This window comes from Paralichthys olivaceus, chromosome 13 (assembly GCF_024713975.1).
Source record: "Paralichthys olivaceus isolate ysfri-2021 chromosome 13, ASM2471397v2, whole genome shotgun sequence".
In the NCBI taxonomy this organism is placed as follows: domain Eukaryota; kingdom Metazoa; phylum Chordata; class Actinopteri; order Pleuronectiformes; family Paralichthyidae; genus Paralichthys; species Paralichthys olivaceus.
In genome coordinates, this window is record NC_091105.1 from 22,603,739 (window position 1) to 22,627,729 (window position 23,991).

Consider the following 23,991-nt stretch of genomic DNA (forward strand, 5'->3'; position numbering starts at 1 on the left):
CATCCGACCCTAAGTCTTTGGGAATTAAATCACCTCCCGAGCCTCCACTGACAGACAGAGGTAACCACTCACCGACTTCCCACCTCTCTGACACTGACATTGATAACACATGTAGTTTATCCTCCACAAGATATTCTGCCTCATATTCTTCTCAGCCGCTGATGCATGACACATTTATCCCATCTCCGATGAGGGAAGTACAACGTTCCAGGATAGATTAGCCCCTCCCCCTAATCCAGAGAGACCTGTAGCAGGTGATGCACGTGCCCGGACCTCACAATGTCTTTGCTTTGATTTGTTTGAGTTTCCAGCTAAAGATATTGGACAATTTGACCCAGGAAATGGTGATTACAATGTTGACAATTACTTTAGGGAAGTAGATCTCAACCTAATTGACATGCCAAATGCATCGGAAAGAGAGAAGGTTAAACTTGTGTTGAAAACCAGCTCTACTGTTACGTTTTGGGGTTTGGACCAGAGTGTGGAACCGGACACGGAGGTATAGGTAAACCTCTTAGACTCTGCATTACAGCCCAGAACCACGACACAGGCAATCCAGAGCTCGCTTCTCACGGCCGTAACCACCACAGTTGTATGACAGTAGGTGTTTCCCCTCTCTTTCCTACTGAGCTCTCCCAGAGGAGTAGGTACCACTCCTGCTCTCCCAGCCAGGGAGACTTCCCCAGCTCTCCAACTTCAGGCACGCCTGCCTGGAGCAGACTGCTAGAACCTTCATAAGGCAGCGAGGCAAATAAACAAGACCACTTCACTGGACTTCAAACAGCACATCCAAAAAGTACCTTTCCCCCTTTTCCATGGACAGGTAACACAATTGGGCTTAATTGATACGCTAGGCTGAGCAAATTTTAATTCTATTTCATGTGATGTTATAAGTTTGACTTATGTTGTGTTGTGATATTTGGTAATATGTTATTTGAAAGCTAATGCTAGTTCTGCCATGCTGTTCACTTTCTTTGCATGTATCTAACTACTTTCTTTAACCTGGCACCAACACCTCACACACTCATCTCCCACTCCTGTTTTATCTTAGCACGCTGCTAATCCAGGGAATGTCCAAAGAATGGAGCCTTCAGTGCCAATCATAACTGTATCCCCATTTGCAACAAATGGGTAAATCATGACAAAGTGTTCCTGACTGAAGTGTGAATTTTGCATATCCTTCAACTAGCTATTGATGTGGTTATTTTGTTTATAGTTTTTAATTGAATTACTAGTCACTTCCCTACCCTGAGATGAGGTGTGGTGTGTGTGCCCTAAGGTCATCAGTGATGTTGCCATGGTGTGGATTTGCTGGAGCACCGCTTCGGGGGCACAGCGGTGTCCTTATTGTGAAGAAAAATATGTGTGTGTGCTTGGTGCATTGCCACAGAAGAGATGGTTCTAACGAAGGACAGTTTTTATTAAAAGGAAACCTATTATTATGAGTACAGGGTTTTCCTATATGAACATATAAATGAAAAGAAAGATTAAAAATTAAACACTAAAACATGGGTTGGGCTTACATAATTAATGTACGGGTGTTATTAATCGAAGGGTGTTACCTGACCATTTGCTTTAAATCATTTGATTTGACACCTTAAAAGGTGAGTAGCTTCTATCCTCCTATGGTATAAGTACCCTATTTACTAATGTTCGAGATCGGAAGGTTTCCTTGTCCAGAGTTGCACAGGCTCATCCAGCTGGGCCAATGGTACTCTAAAGGGTGTAACCGCAGCAGCAAGAGCAGCAGCAAGATCGCTGTTAAGTGGTCAGCTTCCATGGCCAGTTCACCTTGTGTGGGGCAGCAACCAACGAGCAAATCAGCGATAGCGTGTTGTGTTCTAAGTCCTCGCCTCTAGTGCCGGAGCTGAGACTTTAGCATCTCTAGCTCGAGAGCCGAGGTAATGAACATCGAATTACGCATATGTTGGAGTCTGTGGCTGAGACTCTCGAGCCAGTTGAAGCAGCTGTTTCTATACTGTGCTGCGCTAAAACTGGAAACCCCTCTTCAGAGAGGCTCTGTGGTTTTAGGGGAATTCCAGTTAAAGAACCGGTTAGAACCAGCTCTCAGTTATGGAGCATACGACCTTTGTACATGCGTCTTTTTGAACTCTAGATGCCCCCTCCCTTCCCTGTGCTGCACTAACAGAGAGATGTCAGGGTTTTTTTTTATGGGCCTTAAGTATAACTGTGAGGGACCTGTTCAGTAGCAACTTTTACTTTTGGACACCCTTCTTTCAATATGAAAAATAAGTTAATAATAACAATTAGTAAAGAATAAAAAGGAATAAAAGACAACAAAGTGATTATGATAAAGTGATAAAAGAGATTGTAGGAATATTCAAAACACAACACAATAATATTGATAAAATGATAAACTGTGATAAACAGTTGGGTTCAAAATGAGTGAGCTAATAAATCATCTATATAAACAATAAACATATCCTTCTTCTTTGCCCTTTTTTTCTCTATCATCATAACACACACACTTGTTATGAGCCTAACTCCACTTGTCTTCACATAAGGATGGGAACCTTCATTAATTCCAGGATTTACACACAAACACATGATTATGCACTCTGTTATCTTAAAGTAAAACATTTCATACTTAATCATAAATGAATAAGAAAGCTCAATCTTTAGAAATTGATTGCAAATAAATGCATTTCATCCTTCTTTGTTCAGACAATGTCATGTCAGTGCTGTTTTGGAGATTTCCCTCCTTTAGTTTTTGGTCTTTATACTGTAGCTTTGTTTTTCTTTTCATATGAGCAAAGACATAATCATCTACCATATGATAATTAAAGAAGGTCTGGAGACCAGGGAGGTCCTGAGACCACCCTAATATATGTGGTAACAGGCAAATGACAAAACAAATGAAACAGTTGCATATAATCCCATCTTTTCAACAATACCTATAAAAAAGACACACTAACAACACTGTAATATAAAAACATTATCAGTGTGCATGTGTCGGTGTGCTGATGGTAGGATTTATCACAAAACACTACTGTATCCAAGTACAGCTTCACAATGCAGCATGGCTGTAGACTCTGCAATCAATATTACAGTGCAGTGTATTATCTACATTAAAAATGTAAAAATTTAACAACAAACTGCTACATGCATCTTTATTTCCATCTTTTACTTCTTCAGTGTTGCATTTGTTTATTATCACTCAACACAGTCACCTCCACTGACTGATTAACACACATAAGTAAATCCTTTCCTGATCCTGTTGTCAATCATATGCGGGACCCTTTCAGATGCTGCCACTTCACATTTAACTGCCCATTCTGGTTTTGCATTACTGACATGCCCAAATGCATAAAACATGTTTGACAGTCAGATATATTTAAATGTATGTGAATAATAAATGTCCTGCCACCTGGATGTCATGTTTGTAATGGCAGTGACCATAGACCTGTCTTAATTAAATTATGCTGTACTATGAAAATCCATTTATAAATCACAAGGTTCTATAAGTCTTCAGTGTTGGCTCAGACCCAAAGTGCATAAAGTAGGACAATACCATTCGATGCCCTGCTGTAAGTGGAAGTGCATTAAAATAGGAGGTTAGCTATACAGTGAAAGGCTGGCTATCACTGTATCAATCGAATCAGATATGGGCAGGCATGAATAGATATTCTCACAGCTTCATGACATGCAGGCTGACCATGCTGCAACTGGGAGAAAGTCAAACACATACTGTTCCACACAAGCAATTACCAACTTCTCTGTCTATGCATAAAAGAAGAAAAGAAGAGCAGCATGCTTGTTATTTGACTGGCTTTTGACAGCTTGGGTATAGCATGGGACAAAGTGTGTGAGTGCATGTATGTGTGTGAGAGTGACAGAGAGAAAAAACTAAAATGGTGTGTGTGTGTACGCACGCATGCATGCATACACATGTATCTGTGCATGTGCTTATGTGTGTGTCCATCACCATTTGCATTTGTGTGTGCTCGGCCATGTGCATATGTATGTGTGGCACAGCAGACCAGAACAGAGCTCTGACAGTAGCAGGACTGCTGCTCGCTGATGCCTGCCTGGAGGAGCTGACAGCGGCCCAGCCTGTCAATCACAGAGTATGCCCACTAGCCACCTATTCATATCATCTTGTTAACTCTAAATCTGGCTGGGTACCACTTAGATACTGTCTAGCAGCAAACTTTCTGAAGACCATGGTTCAATAACAATACCAACACGACTTAACAAGTGGAGTAACATTAGCTAGAGAGGTGAGGCTGCTACTTTCCCCAGCGTATGTTGCTGGTGTTTAAGCTAAATAGCTAGTGATAGCCAGCCCACTGTCATAACATGGCTGTTAGTCTCCGTAGGTCATTGAGCAATACTTCAGCAGTCAAAGAAGACGGGACATACATCGGATTTATTTACATTTTTTAGGTGATGGAAATTTTTAACATTGTGTTTTAACAGTCAGTCTGTGGACAAAGTTAAACAAGTCTTCCTCTCCGTTCTCTGATAAACAGGAACTGGGTCAAACTGCAGGTCAGAAAAACGTTTAGCAAAGCATCTTTTTCTTTCACCAAACAGACCTTTTTATATACAGTCTATGCTATAGACACTGCACAGTTGTTGCCCTCTATCATGTGAACATTCACAGTATCACTTCCTGTTTGAAAAATTATCTTGAAAGTAAAAACACAAGCAAACGCAAAACACGTTTGTCTCGTAGTGCTATATATCGAGCTGAGCTTTTAATATGAAAAGATGTAAACTTGGGTCTGAAGATTGTGTCAGTTGCTGTACAGACCTCTAAAACAGCCGACATGTAATCAAAAAAACAAAAGCATATAAGTAAATCATTCAAACTTATATATAAACCACACACATGGACAATAATAATGCAAATTCAGTTTCATTTCAAAAAATACATTGACTATAAAACCTTCATTGCAGATAAACCAGGTAGAATAAACACAAACAATAAAAAGTGACAGTACATTGTAGAAACTGTTTGCAGGAGACTAATGACATTAAATAATTCTGAAGTCGACTCCAGAGAATTAACAGACCAAGATAACAGTCCATTCCAAACAGGCAGGTTCAGATCAAGCACTGTGGGAGTCCCTTTTAATTCTAAGGATACACGGTTATCATGTGTTGACATGGTGAAAATAGTTTCATACGTGTCTATATCTCCAGAAGTGTAAATAAATTAGCCAACGCCAAAAGATTCCAAGGGACAAACACGAGAGAATCCCTGAGACTGTTTCTGGACCCCTCTGGACAGTCGCACACCGGATGTTGATCATTCGTTGTACGGAACTGATGGTGCTTTTAAAGTTCCTACGTAACGCTTTGCAAAAATGTGACTTCCCGAAACACACCTATTGAGATATCAATTTTGAACAAAAAATGAACAGAGACGACATGAAACTGTTTTTTTTCAATAGTCGTTTGACTAACCAAAATATATCCACCGGTTTTGTACAGCAGCGGGGAAATAAAGTTTAATACGGAATTATAATGAATGTATCGCCTTTTCCTGACCACACCTTTCACTGCCATGGACGTTGTTCGTAAAATAATGCCCACCTAAAACCTGAAATCATTGAAACCTTCAATATTTCTGATATTGTTTTCACGATCGATAGGGTTGATAATGTGCGCGCAGTGGGTTTAGAGCTGTCTGACTGTCCATGAAGGCATCACAAGGTAAAAGGCAGGACAGCAGGGAGATTTGGTGAAAAACATGATATCCTGAAACGGGAAGAAACGCTTTTGCTCTCTGCGGATGGGTGTATCGATCCTCATTGACCGTAAATCTGACGTATGTCCTGTCCTCTTTGACTGCTAATTATTGCTACACGATCTACGGAGACTAACAGCCATGTTATGACAGCTCAGCTGTCTGTGGGCGAGCTAGCCATTGCTGGCTAACACTAGCTATTTAGCTTAAACACCAGCAACATACGCTGGGGGAAGGTAGCCCAGCCCCTGCTCTCTAGCTGATGTTACTCCACTTGTTAGGTCGTGTTGGTGTTGTTATTGAACCGTGGTCTTCAGAAAGTTTGCTGGTAGATCAGCAACAATACAAGAGAAGACATGTTAGCTGAGCGAAGCCATTCCTCTGCAGCATTGATAAAGCGAAGCTAACTAACAACCGGCTGGCCCCGATGACTTCGTTTCCTGTACAGACAACCTCAGAGCTTGGGCTACACGTCACTTCTTTAAAAAACTGGAGCTAAAGCCAACGTTTTAAATGTCAACTTGGGTTTCACTTGGGTTTCCATGACTGATTAGTAGCGGTGGTGTTAGTCATGTTCAGAATACGTCAGGTTCGACTCCTCATTTATCATAATAATGCTACATTTATTTATAGATCACGTTTCAACACATGAAGTGCTGCACAACAGAGAACAAATGGTTGGAATACAGAAGGAATTACATGAAGAGTTATGACAACAACAACAATAGATATTGTAGACTAAGGTAACCTGGCACCCCAAGTAAATTCAGGAAGATGTCTTCTGAAAATAGTAAGTTTTAAGCTGAAATATAACAGAAGCCACCATCTCAGACAGCCTTATTTTATCAGGGAAGTCATTCCACAGCCCTGATGCAAATGCTCCCCCCTAATTTCCAGCCAAAATTCTGGAAGTGATAGCAGACCCTTTCACAAAGATAGCAAGCTCAGAGGTAATGGAGGATTTAAAAGAACTGAGGTATAACTTGTAGCCAGACCATGAAGATCCCTAAAAGTAGTCTGTAACATTTAAAATCAATCTTAAAACAAACTGGGAGCCAATGTAAAAACAATAAATGTAATGTGTGCGGCTCTTCATTCATTATGTTTGAGTCACATGTTGTTACTAAATAAAGTGCTACTAAAATGTTAGGCAGCTGGCAATCCTGCAGGCCAGTCCTGCCACTTACAGAGCCTGACATCAGGTATGGTGTGAATACCTGTCTGCAGGATCCCTGTCACAGGCCTGGGGGGAAAGGGGAAAAAAGTGCTTTCATTATCTGGGGTGTTCCATTTTAAAACTAAAAGACCGGAAGTTTTCCATTTCTGGAATAGCTGCATATTTATATAATTGTTCGACGAGAATTTCTTTAAATTTTTTGTAAAATGGATAAGCATACGTTTATATACTTAGGCTTGCTGTCTTATTGTTCTCATTCTTGTACATGTTTTTTCTCTGCCTCACCCACAGGTCATGTAGTATGTGGCCAGGCCTCTCAACATCACTTTGCACATCCCCAGCCCTTGAGACCAGTGTGCCTCTACCAGGCAGAGGCTCTTCCTCCCCCTAGTCCCGGTTTCTCCTCTCATCCTCCATCAGCCCCAGAGTTACCTATGTTAACCCTCCTGAGCATGTTTTACTATATCTGTTTACGGCGACGCTCCAGGAGTGGGACTCGAGGTGAGGCGCTGACCAGTCGACGGGCTGTGGAATCGGGCCAGCGAGCGGTCTTGCCGGTCAGTGTGGAGGTGGAGCAGTATGCTAAGGAGGTTCTTGACTTCAGCTCTCACTATGGCAGTGAGAATAGCATGTCCTACACCATGTGGAACTTGGCAGGGGTACCCAACGTGTACCCGAGCTCAGGGGACTTCACACAGACAGCTGTATTCCGAGCATATGGGACATGGTGGGAACAGTGTGCCAGTGCTCCACCACCTTTCCGCCGCACCCCTAAAGGCTTCTACAGCCAGGATTATATTGAGCTTGGCTTTGAGGAGCCTGTCTATCCTACAGCCGTGGAAGTGCTTGAGACATATTACCCAGGAGCCATCGTCCAGATCCTGGCCTGCTCTCACAACCCCTTCTCCCAGAATCCACCTACTGATGTCAGGTAATAACAGTTATCTGTTGTGGAAAACAATCATGTCAGATATTAATGTGATTAATCTGTCTAAGAAAACCATGCAGCACCAGCAGTTCTTGCGGCCTGATACACATTATATAATTAATCTCATATGACATTAATTGGGGTTTATTACATACAGCATATCTCACCAATTATTCTTCAGAGGAATCTTTTTCTCAGAACTCACTTATGCAGGTTTATTTGTGATATGTTTTAAGGTAAGAACAGAATACACACCCACTCACGAGCACACTTTTGCTTGTTAGAGGGCTGTCATGTTTATGCTATAGTGCATTTTCTTAAATGATTATTTTCTGTATTTTGTGAAGCATTGTGGCCTTTCAAAATAAACAAATGCATACTTCACCATCACTTCAATTATTGAATTAGCATGCAATAATCAACGATTGATCACACTAATTATAGGCCCAGAGTAGACTTATTTCTGCACGCGAGGTCCACCAGCACAATGGCATTGAGATGCTGCAGATTGTGCCTTGAGGAGGGAACACATCTTCCTATGATCAAATTCTCAGCGGATGGCACACCAAAGGATGCTGTATTTACATGAATGCCCCTGATGACATGCAGGTTCAGCTCAGATCACTCTGGATGAGTCTTTCCTCCTCAAGTGGACAATGTGTCTCTTTTGTGTTTAGCAATGTTTTCTTTGAGCTCAATTATCAGTGGTGCATGCTTCTCTTGACAAAGCATTAACTACACATATTAAAGCATCCCATTTTTGTATTTTATATCTACCAACTCTATTAAACATGATTGCTCGTTTTCTGTTTACTTCCTGCTGCAGTGCCTCCACTTTAGGTCTTATGTCTTCATTCACCATCTTTAGATTTTATGGGGGTATACCTATACAGAGAGCAGCATGCATACATTATCAGTTTACAAGAGGATGAATCTTTATACAAACTTAATGATGAACAATTCTGTGGTTTTAAGAACACACAAACCTTACAAGTATTTTTTTAGAGCCTTAGAACAAATTTAAGCGAAAACCTAGGAAGATATCAACAAATGATCTGGAATGTTCATTACTACTTGAGGAACTTGTTTCTATAGAATCCCAGAAGGGTTTCTTTTTTCCATCAGTCAAACAAAGAGGTTTGATAAAATGTCTATTTAAACAGGTATAACGATTCCACTAACAGGCAAGTCAGATTAACTACAGAGGGTACGTTTAGAATGGACTCTGGGTGAAATTGGGTTTTGGTCTTTTGTAGGACAAGCATCATAGCTAAAGTATAAATTATGTTTAAGGGGATAATAATGATGGGTAAGGCAGTTTTTTTACGATGAGCTTAACCCTCTGTTTCAGTGATTCTGCTGTGAGTAAATATCAAGAATAGGTACAGAAAGATTTTACTCATGTGAAACCAACCTGATCATTTTTTTACCGAATGAGAACCTGATTATCAGCAAACCCCAGTCCTGCTGGTCATTAACCAGATTAAAAAGTACCTCAATCTTTGATTGGTGACATCTCCTCATTTTATCTTCTCCATAACACAATGAGAGTAATCCATGATGAATATATTGTATTTCAGCCTAATATTTCTTAATAAAATAAATGTATTTATATGTAAATACATTACTGGGCATATAATTAGATATTTTCAATTTAATTATAATAATGATTCTTTGGATTCAATGGTTCCGTTTTGTAGTGCTATTAAGCCAATAGGAAAACTGCCAAACAGAAATGGGGTTGTAGTCTAAAGTGTGTGGGCACATCAAAACTCCAGCAGATGGTGATGTTTAGCTCAACATATTAATCAAGGAACAACATAATACTTATAAACAATGACAAATAATTAATCAAAAAACAATATAATACATGTGAACAGACAAATTACAAAATACAAGTTAACAAATGTTATTTACAAAAACACTCAAACCTGAATCCGCATTTAAGCCTGGGTATTGTCTAGCCTGTGATTTAAGGATCAAACAATCTTCCCATTGGTTTAGTTTACTTTGTCTCTCACCTGGGATGAAAACAGGGATGTGGTCAATACCAAAGTTTTGTAGTGTGGATGGTTAACGGTTATGGAAGGCCAGATAATGTCTAGCCATGGGAGAGTTGACATTACCTGTGCGGATGCCATATTTTTGTTCGGCTAGTCTGTAAAGTTTGTCTGTCTAGATGTTTGGCCGTAGTGCATGCTTTCCACAGCATAGAGTTAGTATATTCCTCTTCGTGGATGACACCACATGACACCATTTCTTTTCATTTGGCTTCAAACTCATTTTCCTTGTCACAGATTTTGCATATTCGTTGAAACTGGTCAAAAGGCAGATTTTCTATAAGCCACTTTGGATGGAAACTGTTTGCATGTAGTATGGTATTTCTGTCAGTAGGTTTCTGAAATATTGATGTATGCAAGGTCCCTTGATTGTCTTTGAAAAAAGTTAGATCTAAGAATTGTATCTTCTGCTTGCTATAATCTAGAGACAACTTGATGTTGAGGTTCACAAATCAGCAACATTCAATTGAGTTATGGGCCTATTTTCAGTGGTTGCTCACACTTCTCTCCTTCTACGATTATGGCCCCTGTTGGAAATCTCAAAGGTTGGTGTAGCCTTATGGGCAACTGCTATGTAAACTTTCTCTTGTCCAGGTGGGAGGTGCTCTGGTCAGGGGAGCCCACCAAGGTGCTGACACCTCAGGCACGCCAGTTTTCCCCCAACATCAAACATATCAACTTCCCCACCAACCTGTTGCGTCTGGAGGTCAACAGTTCTCTGCTGGAGTACTACACCGAGCTGGATGCTGTTATTCTCCGTGGGGTAAAAGAGAGGCCCATGCTGGCCCTGTATAAGATGCCCATCATCGACATCAGTGACCTGAGTGACAGCGAGGAGGAGCTGTCTGATGTGGGGCTTCCTTTCAGACAGGGAGGTGACGGCAAGCACCAGAGGACAGGAAATGGCTACTTTGACAAGCTGCCCTATGAGGTAATTACACAGCAGAACTATACTGTCACTCTGTAGAGCGTACACCTCTTTCAAGGCCCAACAGTCCCCTAAAATTGAATAAATCTGCATTGTTTTAATAGCTCAAAATAATGCAGATCATGAAATCCTAATCTTTCATCAAGATCCATGCATCATTCTCTTGGAAACCTTGGAAATTGATAGAGGACTGATATCAGTCTGCTGTTGATATATCAATGAGTATGTGCAATTTAGTTTGGCTAGGATTTAAGGTTACTGGTGGGCCATGGCGGAGATATGCACTGTCTTACAGATGGTCAAAAGCCAAAACACATTTACAATTTTAAAATAGAAAAGCAGCAAATCCGGACATTTGAAACTTTGAACCTGAGTGTGTAACTTAATGATGATTATTATAACAGTTGCTGAAGAGCCATCTGTTGACTAACACCTTCACAGCCTTACATTTTGAACATTTCTAGCAGTTGGCACTCGTTTTAAAATATCTGTATGCACATGCAAGGGGATATACTGTGTGCAGGACGAGGCAGTTCGGTACGCCTCCCACGCTGGTCCCAGGGTCCGGTTGGAGAGACACTCTGCGATTTGGTGGCATTTAATAACTAAGCTTCTAAGCCAGTGTGACTTTTTCTGACTGAAATGTGATGTTTCCAATGAAGACATCAAAACCATAACTGAAACTCATGCATATGGCTTTTCTGACTGCCATATACTCTACATGAACAAAAAAGGATGAATAGGGGAATCCCTGTATTGAACACCAAATCCGATTCAATGAAACTTGATAATATTTCATTTTTGAATTTATCCTTTATTTAACCAGGAAGATTAACTTGCTTCTGCCAGGGAGTACTGGTCAAGATGGGTAGCAGTAAATTCAAAAAAGTTTCAAATATAAATACACACACATACTAAAGCCAGATTGAAACAAAAACATACATAGTAACATGAATCATTGGCTAAAATGTATTAAGGAAAATAAAAAGCGCACACTGAATTTTACAACTTAGATTCCACAAGCCCTTAATTTCAATCAATAGATTTTAATATTAACTTGATATGATATAACAATGCAATAAGAATTTGCAGTATGTACTTCAAAAATCAATATGTGTACCCTGTGTATGTACACACTCCATTAAACAGTATTCCACAAAAACACATGCACATTGTGGCCTGGGCCTGTAGTGACACTTGATCTTGCGTACACTCTCGGACACAGAGTCATTTTCATGCCGTACTGACGCATCATGTCGTCTGAGGCGAGCTTCAAAACACCAGCAGTGTTCTTGATTTTCATTCTCTCATCTCTTCTCCAAACCGCTGCCATTAACAGCAGTCTTCACAATCGTCTGGGTTTGTCTCAGAAACACAATATAGCTATTATCTGTCGGCTGATACCCGCTTGAACGCTGTATTGTTAATAAAATACAACACACACACACACACATACACACACACACTCACACGCACTTTGAGAGGCACATGAACAAGTGTAAAACAAGCTGGCTCACCTCGCCACTGATCCTGCAATCATTGCTTTGTGTCCCAGATAACCACTATTTGGATCTGCTTCTAGGAGGGACACAATTAACATTCTTTACTCTATGTTGTTTTCTGTTCTCTACAAGGTCCTACTTCTCTAGAGTTTTGTGTTATATGCTGGATTTGCACAACTCCTTTTCCAGTCACACCTTTTGTCTTTCTGTTGCCCCCCTCTCAAATCTTACCCTTTCCTTTCTCCTCTCCTCTTCTAATCCTGCTCCTTGTCTTCCATCCACAGCTCATTCAGCTGATACTGAGCCACCTGACCCTGCCAGACCTCTGCCGTCTGGCCCAGAGCTGTAAGCTGCTGCACCAGCACTGCTGTGACCCGCTGCAGTACACCCAACTGAGTCTTCAGCCCTACTGGGCCAGGCTGAGTGACGCTTCCCTGGGACACCTGCAGAGCCGCTGCACCCTCCTCCAGAGGCTCAACCTGTCCTGGACTGGCAACCGCAACACTCTTACCCTCACTGGCTTCAGCAGGTCAGACTGTCAGTGGCCCATAAATGCTAGAAAATTGAAATGACCTTGTAAAACTAGCAAATATGCATAAAGGAATAAACATATTCATAGTTTTGACTGAGGGACATAGTAAGGTAACATTGTTTTCTGTCATCCCCAAAAATAAAAGAAGAGATCCTGAAAAAAGATTAGCAATATTATTAGAAATAAGGAGGCGAAGGACTAGGTATGTGCTATGAGATTAATCTTGATTCTTTTTCTATCCCCACATCTCCCTCCTCAGTTTCATGAAGGCGTGTGGCGCGAGCTTGGTCTGTCTAGAGCTGTCTTGCTGCCATTTTCTGAATGAGGCCTGTCTGGAGGTCATCTCTCAGACTTGTCCAGAGCTGCAAGAGCTCAACCTGTCCTCCTGTGACCGCCTACACTCACAGGCCTTCTCTCACATCTCTAAACTAACCCGCCTCCGCCGGCTGGTGCTCTATCGGACCAAGATAGAGGTAGGCTCAATCTAAATCACATTTTCAACTGCAGACATAATCTGTTCTGTTTAGTTTCTGAAGGTCCACTGATTCTCTTTTTCTTAACTGGTTGCCCTGGCTGTTTGTAATATAGAGATATACATGTTGTGGAGCTACCTTAAAGAAGTACCTCATATGCCTCTATTTGTGCCAATTTTTTATTTTATTGATGTCTGAGTCTGAACAAGTAAAATCATCCAATATTATAGAAATTAATAAATCAATTAACAAAGATCAAGCATATTATACTTATGAGCTGTTTCAGCAATAGGAAAACACTGGTGTTTTCTAGCTCTTTTAATTGACATAGTACAATGTATTGAGGACAATTCTAATACTTTGTTAGGTTAAACTAGAGGTGTGCAATGTTTTTTAGGCATCATAATGTGCTCTTGTTCCTGTCCAAGGATTCAGTCCTGCACAACCTTGTTTAAATGGTTCTTCTTCCGCTTGCGTTTTATCAAAACTGGCCCTGAAAATGTAACGACTTTAGTAGGTGTAACAGTTTTTGCACTATAGCAGCACATGTTGGCTGGGTGAGATATTTCCACAGTGACTTCATTCAGCTGTCTGCACATTCATTTGCACGAATCTCCTTAAACAGATGCAAATCAGGTGTCAGCTGGTCACTGAGACATAAGAAAACAAAGTTGCCTCAACTCTGTACCAAAGATCAGATTCGTTTAGATATCTCTGTGCCAAATTACAAGGCAGCAGATGGCAGTGATCACATTTTTCAATAGCATGCACGATATCTGGGTCAAAAAATACAGCATGTCTGATCTTTGAAAAGAGAAGATTAGAAGAAGCCAAGACTGCTTGAGGTTTTTAGCCTTGTGATTTTAAGAATGGGTCACCATCAGGCTGACCATTCTTTACATCAGGAATGTAGAGAAGTACATTTACCTATTTACTGTATTTAATTACATTTTCATGTATCTTTACTTAAGTAGTAAGTAGATTTCACTTTTACTCCAGTACATATATCGACCAGTATCTGTACTTTCTACTCTGCTAAAAGTATTCCATTACCAGATGTTCAGATTGTTTTCTGAAAATAATCAATAATGAGAAGGGAATTGGTCCACTGATCCAATCTGAACAGGCAGGTAACATTAGAGCCCACCTCCTCCTGCAGCAGCATCACTGATTAAGAAACACCTTAAATGGATTCAAAAGAGACCGCGACTGAGACTCAGCCATTGATTAATACGACAGTGAAATGTTTTCACTAGCATTATATGCAGCATTCTTTATTAGTATGATAGAGAATTAACGATTTTTTATCAAACAAAATTTACAGTTGGCACAGTTGATGTAGTTGCATGTTGCATTAGGGAATAGGGTAGACTCAACAAGTACTTTTACTTTTAATACTTTGATTATATTTAAAAGCAAGTACTTATTTTTACTTAAGTAGAATGTTAATGTGGTAATTTTACCTTTACTCAAGTACATTTTGTCTATTTATTTGCACTTTTACTTAAGTAGCATGTAGCTACTTCCTTCACCACTACTTCCTACATGACCCTTCATCACAGCTTGCATAAATTAACAAGCACCCAGAGTCACAATTTTCCATTCTTACATTGTCATTTTGATGGTTTCAAAAAGAGGTAAACCTCTTTCACAAATGTTTAATTTGATCGAAGCCATTGGATAGCTTCATACATAAGAACACATACACTTTGATCTTCATTTGAATCAAACTGTAAGAAGCCCTGTCAGGGTGGAGAGCTAATATCTTTTCCCACAATCTGCTTATTTGATGATACATGTTTTTTGGTGGAATCAGGTAATTATTTGATGTAGTGGGTGAACATGAACAACTCTTGAGCTCAGGGGGTCTTAAAGACACATACTACATATGTGCAGGTTCAAGCCTGTCTGATGTGTAAAACCGCTGTCTTGTGTTTTGGTGTTACACCTCAGCGTATCTCCAGTGTTTGCTGTCTTTCAGAGCAGCACGAGGCAGTGTCGAGTTTCTGTGGTGGAGCCAAGCAACATGCTGCAAGTTGTTTGTACCCAGGCAGACAGAGCGAGCTGTGTGTCTGTTTTAAGCCCTGACATCTCAGCTGTCATTACCCTGTCACTGTTCTAATTAAATGGCTTGCTTGCCGCAGAGAGGCGTTTATAAAGATGCCAGCGACTAGTCTGAGTATGCACACCAAACACACAAGAGGCTTTTCCTTTCATGTCTGACACTTTCTCCTGCCACTGAGGTTCATGTGTTGGCTAGTGCAGTTTTGAATTCCCATATCTCCCTTCTAGCTGCAGCTCCCCTGGAGAGACCTCTGTCCTTGCTATGCTGACTTTGTGGGGAGATGTGAACAAAATATTTTCTGCAATATTAAATTCCCTCACATACAGCAAATGTTACCTGAGTGTGTCAGGCAGCAGGCAGGAAATCATTTTGGAAGGACTTAGGATGGCATGATCAGACCTGTTATTATTATTTAAGTGTATTTTGTTATTTGGATGCATACCTCTTATAGAATTACACTCAGATCAGATATCAGGGCTTTACTCTGTTGTTGATCGTGTTGCTCCAATACAGCAGTAATTTATTTATCTTTTCCAGCTGTTTTGAGCATTATTTTTACCTGCTGTAGTCTAATTCTAATACATATTGCTGCTGTTTCTAAATATAACCCCATCACAGTTTAAATGAATTACACTTTCGAAGCATAAGTCACTAACCCTGTGACTTTCTTTCTCCTTATATCTCCAGCAAACAGCTATTCTAAGCATCCTGACTTTCTGCATAGAGCTGAAGCACCTCAACCTAGGGAGCTGTGTGAGGGTAAGAATAAACACAAACACACACAGACACACACACACACACACACACACACAGACACCAACACACGCACACACACAGACACACAAACTAGATGTTCTTTTATAGTCTGTGGATCTGTCAGGCTTCATCCAGCAGTCCCTAAGCCTTAAGCCTGGAAACTGGAGTAAAGTGCTCTGCTGTACCTGTACCCATTTTTCCCCATGTAAAATCTTCTGCTCAGCACATCAAAAACTCATTTGTTTAATTTGTACAAAAACTAATATGTAAAGATGGCAATTTGATGTTTTTTCAGTTGGTAAAAAGCCGACTTGAGCATCAAACCACTGAAAAGCAGTCCATTGATTAAGTCCAGTAATTTGTGAACTTTAGCGTTACAGTTATTTAGATTTTGTCACTTTGTCACTTTTTACAGTTATGATGGTGAAACCATATTATAAAAGAAGTTCTATAGCATCATTCTCCTTATATATTTGTTTTTTCTGTGTTTAACCTGCGCCAGGCCAACAATGATAGCAATCATAGTTTCCTTTCAGGGTTTGTAGCAAAGCTGTTAAAATATGTTACGTTGTTTTTTATTTAAATGTGCTTGTATCTGATCTATACTCTGTACTGACCGATATGCAAAGTCCAGGTATCAGAATTGGTATCAGGAAGGGGCTAGTCCCTTTTATATTCAATTTTATAAAATATATCACTTTGTTCACTTATTCACTCTGCCAGTCTTTAACTGACAAAATAACTCGACCACACACCTTGTCATTAGCTGAGTTTCCATCCAATTGATTCATATTTGATGCAAATTAGGTCGTTGCAAATAAAAAAATATGGAAATCCAAATCTTTTTTTCTTAAGACACAAAGTGTCGTCATTAGGGATGGAATGGAAATACATAATGACAGCAACTCCTTCAGCCGAAGATTTAATAACCGTCCACTGCGAACCCTCGGTAAATGTTTTGCATGCTGTTATTTCTGTGGGTAAGGTGCCTGCACTGGCTGTTTGGCTGCTAAATTGCATTTCTTTGCTTTCATCTTTGGATGAAAGGATGAAATATGGCCAACATTACCTGACACCAAAGAACAATAACAGTCCCGCAAACACAAATCACTTCTTGAAAGACTATATCATTTTCTTTTTTGATGATGATGATGTTCTCTCTTGGAGCTTTGTTTCCTCTTGAGAGGGAGGTTATGTGCTTCAAACCAGCCGATACAGCTACTCAGCTTTTTATTGTTGCTGCATTTCAAAAGTTTGTTGGGAGTTAGGAAAGTAGTTACTTGCTCATTACCTTATTCCCCTTCATAGTATCATTTTCTCAGTCCATCAATTTATATAGGTCCTCTGTCATGGCATCCTCAAGGCAGATCCCTGAATTCTGTGACTGCATGAAATACACAGACATTTTTATAGTATCTAAAGTATTGGACGTAAACTCCACAGAATCTCTCTCTGCTTCTTGATAGTGTCCCTTAGACAAACATAGTAGCCATTGAAAATTATTTAATACTCTGAGAGCCCATTTCTTCCTCCAAAGAATCCCTGTGAAACTATGAACAGGCCGCAGCTCTCAAAACAACGGACAGACACCCTGCTTAGTGAAAGTGGATGTTTAAAGCTGTCTCTCCTGCAGATTGAGGACTGTGACGTTGTGGCCAGCATGCTGGCTGCCCGCTGCCGCTCCCTCTGCTCACTGGACCTGTGGCGCTGCAGAAACCTGACAGATCGAGGTCTGGCCGAGCTCGTCTCTGGCTGCAGGTAGGCAGTGCAGTTGTGTTCCATGCTTTGAAAATGTTTATCTTACACTTCTCATCGCAGAGGGGAACAAACATAGTTGAACAAACACAGTTTTCATCAGGCCTTTGAACGTATCACATGCTCAAATCGCACCAAATTCGAAACTGCGCTTTCTTGCACCCTTAGCAATACATATGTGAATGTAGGTTTGTGCTAAGGGTTAGCCAAAAAAATACGGACAGATTGCCTGTTTGTTCTGTGGTGATGCTGGTTCCTGCTTTTTTTTTGAAACTGTAAATGTGACCTGTAGTTATTGAGCAGTGGCAGATAAAGGTGTAGGACTCATTTCAAAGAACCCTAAAGCTGCGCCAACGCTGCTACACAAAGTGCTGTTCACCTGCTTATTCAATGTTTGGTGACAATAGATAGACAGGCAGACTGACAACTGAAAGGTTGCTGATCACATCTGATTCCACGTGAATGTGAATTTGGTCTGCGTTTGTTCAGGATGCTGGAGGAGTTAGACCTGGGATGGTGTCCCACATTACAGAGCAGCACTGGATGTTTCCAGCACCTCGCCCGCAGCCTCCCACGCTTGCGCAAACTCTTCCTCACCGCCAACCGCACCGTCTGCGACTCCGACATAGAGGAGCTGGCCGCCAGCTGCCCCTCACTGCAGCACCTCGACATACTGGGTAAACACTGATCTCACACATATGTGGAAATCCCTTCACAAACATTTGTTATTTATTAATGATTTATTAATAGCTCGTGCAACTAAAGCTGCTAATGTTTTTTTCAAGTAAACTTCACATTTAGCATAGCATTTCCAATGTGGGACGTGGTCAGGTGTCATAGCGAACAGCAGATTCACAGCAGCAACCTCTGAAGACAGAATCAAAGTCACACAAATATGCAAACATAATCATGTATAATGGAATTACTCCCAACTCTGTTGTCTTGTTCTCAGCCATAGATCATTGCATGAATGAATAAGAGACTGCATCAAAGAATCGTGGACATATTTTTGCATGGTTACACTACATGTGTCCATGCTCATGGAAAAATAATTCTTGTTTTTGCCTTTGATTTATGTTTTCTCATTACGTTTTGATTTGAGAATATTAATGCTATAATTTATAGCCATGTAAATATACAGGTACATGTGGGTATGTCATGATACCAAACATGTAGTAGTCAATACCAATACCATGAAATTTCAAGTTCTCGACACCCATTTCAATACCACGACAAAGAACAAAAAAAAAACTTTGAATCCCATTTAATTCAACACACACTCCTTTATAAAAATATTTGAACATAAAAAAACCAACCGTGGCTATGCAGCCTTCAAGTAATAAATAAAAAGAAAAGATTATTTACATATAAAACAGATCAGTGGCCTGTAGGAAAATTTAGATTTCCGTTATCAGATATAGCACAATGACTGTAACACACTCCTATAGTGAATCACCAGTTGTATGCAATAAACATGAAGCATGCTATTTTGGTCTGGACTGTGTCTTTAATATGATGCAGTTCTAAATATTATTGGTAATATTGGATATATTGCAATTTCTATAAATTACCAACCAGCCGCTAATGTCAGGATTCACCAGGGGCATATAATCAGTCATGTAAAGTTTAGCCATACAGCTTTTCGTTCGCTTTTTGTTGGCAGGTTTTTAACCTGGCTTTGCACATTTACATATTTATAGTGTATTCACAGTTTTCTTTATTGTGATGTATATTTTCCTAGTAAAGAGTTTTTCCTTCCTGCCTTTAGGTTTTTTTTTTCTATGTTTTAGAATTTCAGAAATTTGCAGACTTACTTCCATTATTTGCCTTGTATTTCTTTGCTTATGTTTGTTTTTGTAACATATTCTCCTTTCCCTCTCGTGACTTGTCTCTTGGACAGGTACACGGTTGGTGAGTGCCACTTCGCTGAAGAAGCTACTCCAGTCGTGTCCTCGGCTTCTCCTCCTGGACGTCTCCTTCTGCTCCCAGATAGACATGCGGGTCGTCCAGGAGCTCTGTGGCCTCTTCCCCAATGTTGCCATCAAGAAAAGTTTCACTCAGTGACCCCAGCAGAGGAAGTAAGAGTGGGGAGGTGCTCATCAGCAAACACTGCCTCAGAGTGAGTCAGATACTGGAGGAGACTTTGAACCTGCCTGCATCTGTGTCACAGACAAGATCTTTCAGTGGTCAGTAAACAAAGGATGTTCTTTGGATGAACTGGCTGGATGCTAACAACTACAGACTGCTAGTTAAAGGATTACAGAATGTGAGACTTTTTTTGTTGTTAATATTTTTGGACACTTGAAATTAGCAGGAAAGATGCTGCATCTTCCAAAAATATGAATCACCACTTACTGTATGTATTGCCAAGAGAAAAGCTGTAAAATATGCCTTCCTACTGGACGCAAGACACACAAACAATCCTCCCATGAACATTGTGTGAGTGCAACAAAATTGGACAAAAAAAGTGTGAAACTCACCCTTAAGGAAAACTGTGAGAAACAAAACTTGTGTTTGGTAACCACATACTCATGTTCGCTGGTTACACATTTAAAGATCAGGGCCTTGGTCAGTGCCTTGTCAGAATGTGCTGAAAACAAGCTCTTTAAATGATTGAGGGTCACTCTGATGGCACCTGTCAACATTAAATCGTTTTGATTTTGATTTAAGAATTCATACCTGGTAACCGGGGTGTCAAAGGCAGTGAATGCAGCTTCATTTTACACACCCTTCTGAGTGGACTGTGTCGTCTCAAACCTAAATGGGGGTATAACTGGGTATGTGTTGCTGCAAACTGACTGCTTAATCTCACACTTGAACTAAAATAGTAAGAGTAAAATGTCAACTGTCCCTGCGCCTGAGATACACCTACAACATGTACTCATCCAGAAACGTGTGAGAAGTTGAAAACTAAACTGAAACTAAATGAGTTTTGATTTACACATGCCACAAATGCAGACGTAGAAAAAGCACCCAGGGCATCAAATCAACCGCAGACAGAGTGAATCATTTAAAATAAAAATAAAAAAGCAGTAAGAAATAACACTTGAACAGATTGAAACCTAAATTTACAGTGGTATGAGACAGAGAAGACCAGCTAATTGCCTCCTGGAAGAAGCTAAACCATTGACTGTTTGACATCTTTTTTGTGTTAGTCAATCACCTTAAATTTTAAATTAATTTACTCTCAGTTGGCTAATTGATGAAGTGACTATTCTGTCAACCAGACAGGTCTAATGTATCTGATTTAAAAATATAAAATTGTTTTACTTTGCAGATGGATAAAATAATTATATATAAACCAGAAAATTGTGTTAACTTAGCTTTTTGGCATGGTAGGTGATTGAGGATAATTTCAGTATTTTCAAACCTGGGCACTATTTTTTTGTGTCTAAATGAATATTAGGGACAAAAATTTGGGGGAAGCATGATCCTGATGATATCTGCAAGGAAATCATCTGCAGTAGTCTGCATCAAAGTATGTCCCCAAAAAGTGCTTTTCTTTGCCCCCAGGCTCAGATTGTTATTACAAGAGTCTGACAACTTTGTGGAAAGGATCCCTACAGAGATAGACCTTGTTAAAGAGTTAGATCCTTTTTTATAATGGCTTTAATAGCGCTTTGTTCAAAACCACCAGACTCCTTTGAGAAAAACAGTCATTTAGCCGAACACGGATTCTTTTTCTCTATATGACTGGCAGTATTGTCATCCTGGTCAAAATGGTCCCGGCAGTGTGAGCCTGTGTTCAATGACTGTTTTTGTCATTGTAGTTTGGTGTCTTTGAACGGAGCTTGTTACTGGTGAAACAAAAAGGATCTTGCTCTTCAACAGAAAGGTTTGGATCTTTTCTATACAGTGTCAGACACACTAGACTGCAGACAAGCACTCTGAATGGATGTACTTTGACACTGACAAACAATCAGATGGATTGCAAAGCAGTTATTTTGCGATTGCTGGTTATAGAATTATTGCTAAATATTGGACCAATTCCAAACCTTTTTCCCCTATAAATTATTTAGACCCAAAAAATGGAGCCTGTTAAAAATACCAGGATTATCATGTAATGAGAAATGAAAGGCTTAACTGAATTTGAGACAGATTTGTCGATGTAACCTGCGTTGGGTTGACTTCTGTTTAAATCTGCCCAAAATGATGTGTTTCTTAAGTTTTTAATGAAATAATTCTTTTTCTGGCTCAAGTCAAGCAAAAAAAAAGGCAAAAAAAAAGCCTGGCCAATGTTACTTGTAATCAGAGTGATTGATAATCGACTATGCTCAAGCCATACAGGTCATTTAGTTGTTTTGGACATTTAATTTGAAAGTATGCGGAGGTCCTGGGTTTTTACGATGTTGAGAATTTTGTCTCCAAAGCTCAAGTTTGAATGTCACATGTTCCACAGTTCTTTGGTGATGTTGCATGTTTTTCCTCTTATTATTCACAAGTTGTTTGATTACAGCCACCAACTTACTGTGCTCACCACCAAACTGATGGAGGAGTTCTGTGAATGAAGTAGAGTCAGGTCAAAATGACACAGTGTAAATGCCCTATGTGATCTCAGTATTTGTCCTGTAACTCAGGGGTTATATATTTCATCTGGTTTGAATTTTTTTTTATCGATATTTTATTCCAGAAACCAGCACATCTTAATAGACAGTAACACAAGACTGACTCAGCTTTGAAGTAACCTGCTGTAGGTGTTGATCTTGACCAACAAACACACAACATAAATGATAATCAGCACTGAAGTGACTGATACACAGTTTAGAATTACAGCTTATTGGGTGTTGAATGTTGCATTAATTATATGATTATGAAAAATATATTCCTGTAATTAATTATTTGATTTTTGCAATTTATAAAGCCACAGTTGCAATGTGGCTGAAGTGCTAGAAAAGCATTTCTTTTCTTTTTTCTGGAAAAAAAAAACTTGAAGTTTTCTTTAAAGCACATGCGTTTGGTCAATATTTGTGCCTTATACTCCAGTTTGAATGTGGTGTGGTGTCCATGTGATATAGATTGTAGTGACGTGCTTTACTTTTATGCCCTTCAACCAAAGTAATACACAGAAACATGGTCATTAGTTTCACTGCTGTATTTGACCAGTTTATATGCCATATGTTGTATATCAGCCATGTTAATTAATATGCAAAACAATATTTATTTATATTGATCCCTGTGTGATGAAAATACTATTCAAAATCATTATCCTGATATAAAGAAACTCTACTTTGCAATTTGGGAAATACAGCATTTTGTTTTCTTACCCAAAGTCTAATGAGAGGAATGATGCATTCAGGAGGTCTCGCCTAGTTTAGCACAGAGGATGGGAGGACTTTAGCCTAGCTTAGTACAAAGAACAGAAGTATGTCCTACACTTAGCTATGTAGCCTACAAAGAACGGAAGTATCTCCTGCTTCGGGGTAATTTAGCTCCATCAACGAAAAGAAAAAATGCTGTTGGGGGACTGATGAACTGATGCTAACGGTATCGCTGATCCTTTTTGCTAAGTTAGGAGAAAGTCCTGACAGAAGCCTGGTGCAGGATGAGCCTGAAATCCAACAGATATCAATCATCCAATGCAATAATTGGTTTAAGGAAAACCCATAAAATGCTGGACTGTACCATTACAATGATAGTTTTGTTGAAATGTATAATTTCCTTTTTTTTTTTCAGTATGACATTATTTTGTGTTTCTATGAGGGCTTATGGATGATGAAAATATTACCCCAGAGAGTTGGAATCAGACAACCGAAGATGAAAACATTTGTATTATTGCTGGGTGACTGGAAGCTAAGTATTGTGTAAGTCAGGGTTTTTACTGGCCCACCCAAGACAAGTATTTTTCAAGATCATTACTTATGTGTTATATTTGTTTGCCACCTTGAGTGACTGGGATGACCCTGCTTCTCTTTCAAGAATATGCATTTTCTCTCCTCCCTGTCTGGCTGTGCGGTCAGCCTTTGTGCTGTGGGTTGGACATGCAGTGATGCTAACACCGTGAACACCACTGTTTAGTTAAAAGGTTGTGCCCCTGTCATGATGAAACCGGGTGCTTCACTTTCGCCAGATTTTAAATAAACAGAAGGCTGATGACCGGCA

General features: G+C 39.9%; 1 protein-coding gene across 2 annotated transcripts; it reads left to right on the forward strand.

Annotated features, from left to right (window-relative positions):
- The first annotated feature begins 5,600 nt into the window (after nucleotides 1–5,600).
- On the forward strand, nucleotides 5,601–23,991 carry fbxl4 (F-box and leucine-rich repeat protein 4). 2 transcript variants are annotated; one of them, XM_020091424.2, is made up of 9 exons: nucleotides 5,601–5,682; nucleotides 7,185–7,824; nucleotides 10,476–10,812; nucleotides 12,596–12,840; nucleotides 13,103–13,316; nucleotides 16,069–16,140; nucleotides 17,771–17,895; nucleotides 18,382–18,569; nucleotides 19,793–23,991. In XM_020091424.2, the coding sequence occupies exons 1-9, from the start codon at nucleotides 5,667–5,669 to the stop codon at nucleotides 19,954–19,956; spliced, it is 2,001 nt and encodes a 666-aa protein (XP_019946983.1). In that variant the 5' UTR covers nucleotides 5,601–5,666; the 3' UTR covers nucleotides 19,957–23,991. The 2 variants fall into 2 exon arrangements, with proteins under 2 accessions (XP_019946983.1, XP_019946984.1); XM_020091425.2 differs by having other exon boundaries at nucleotides 5,661–5,797.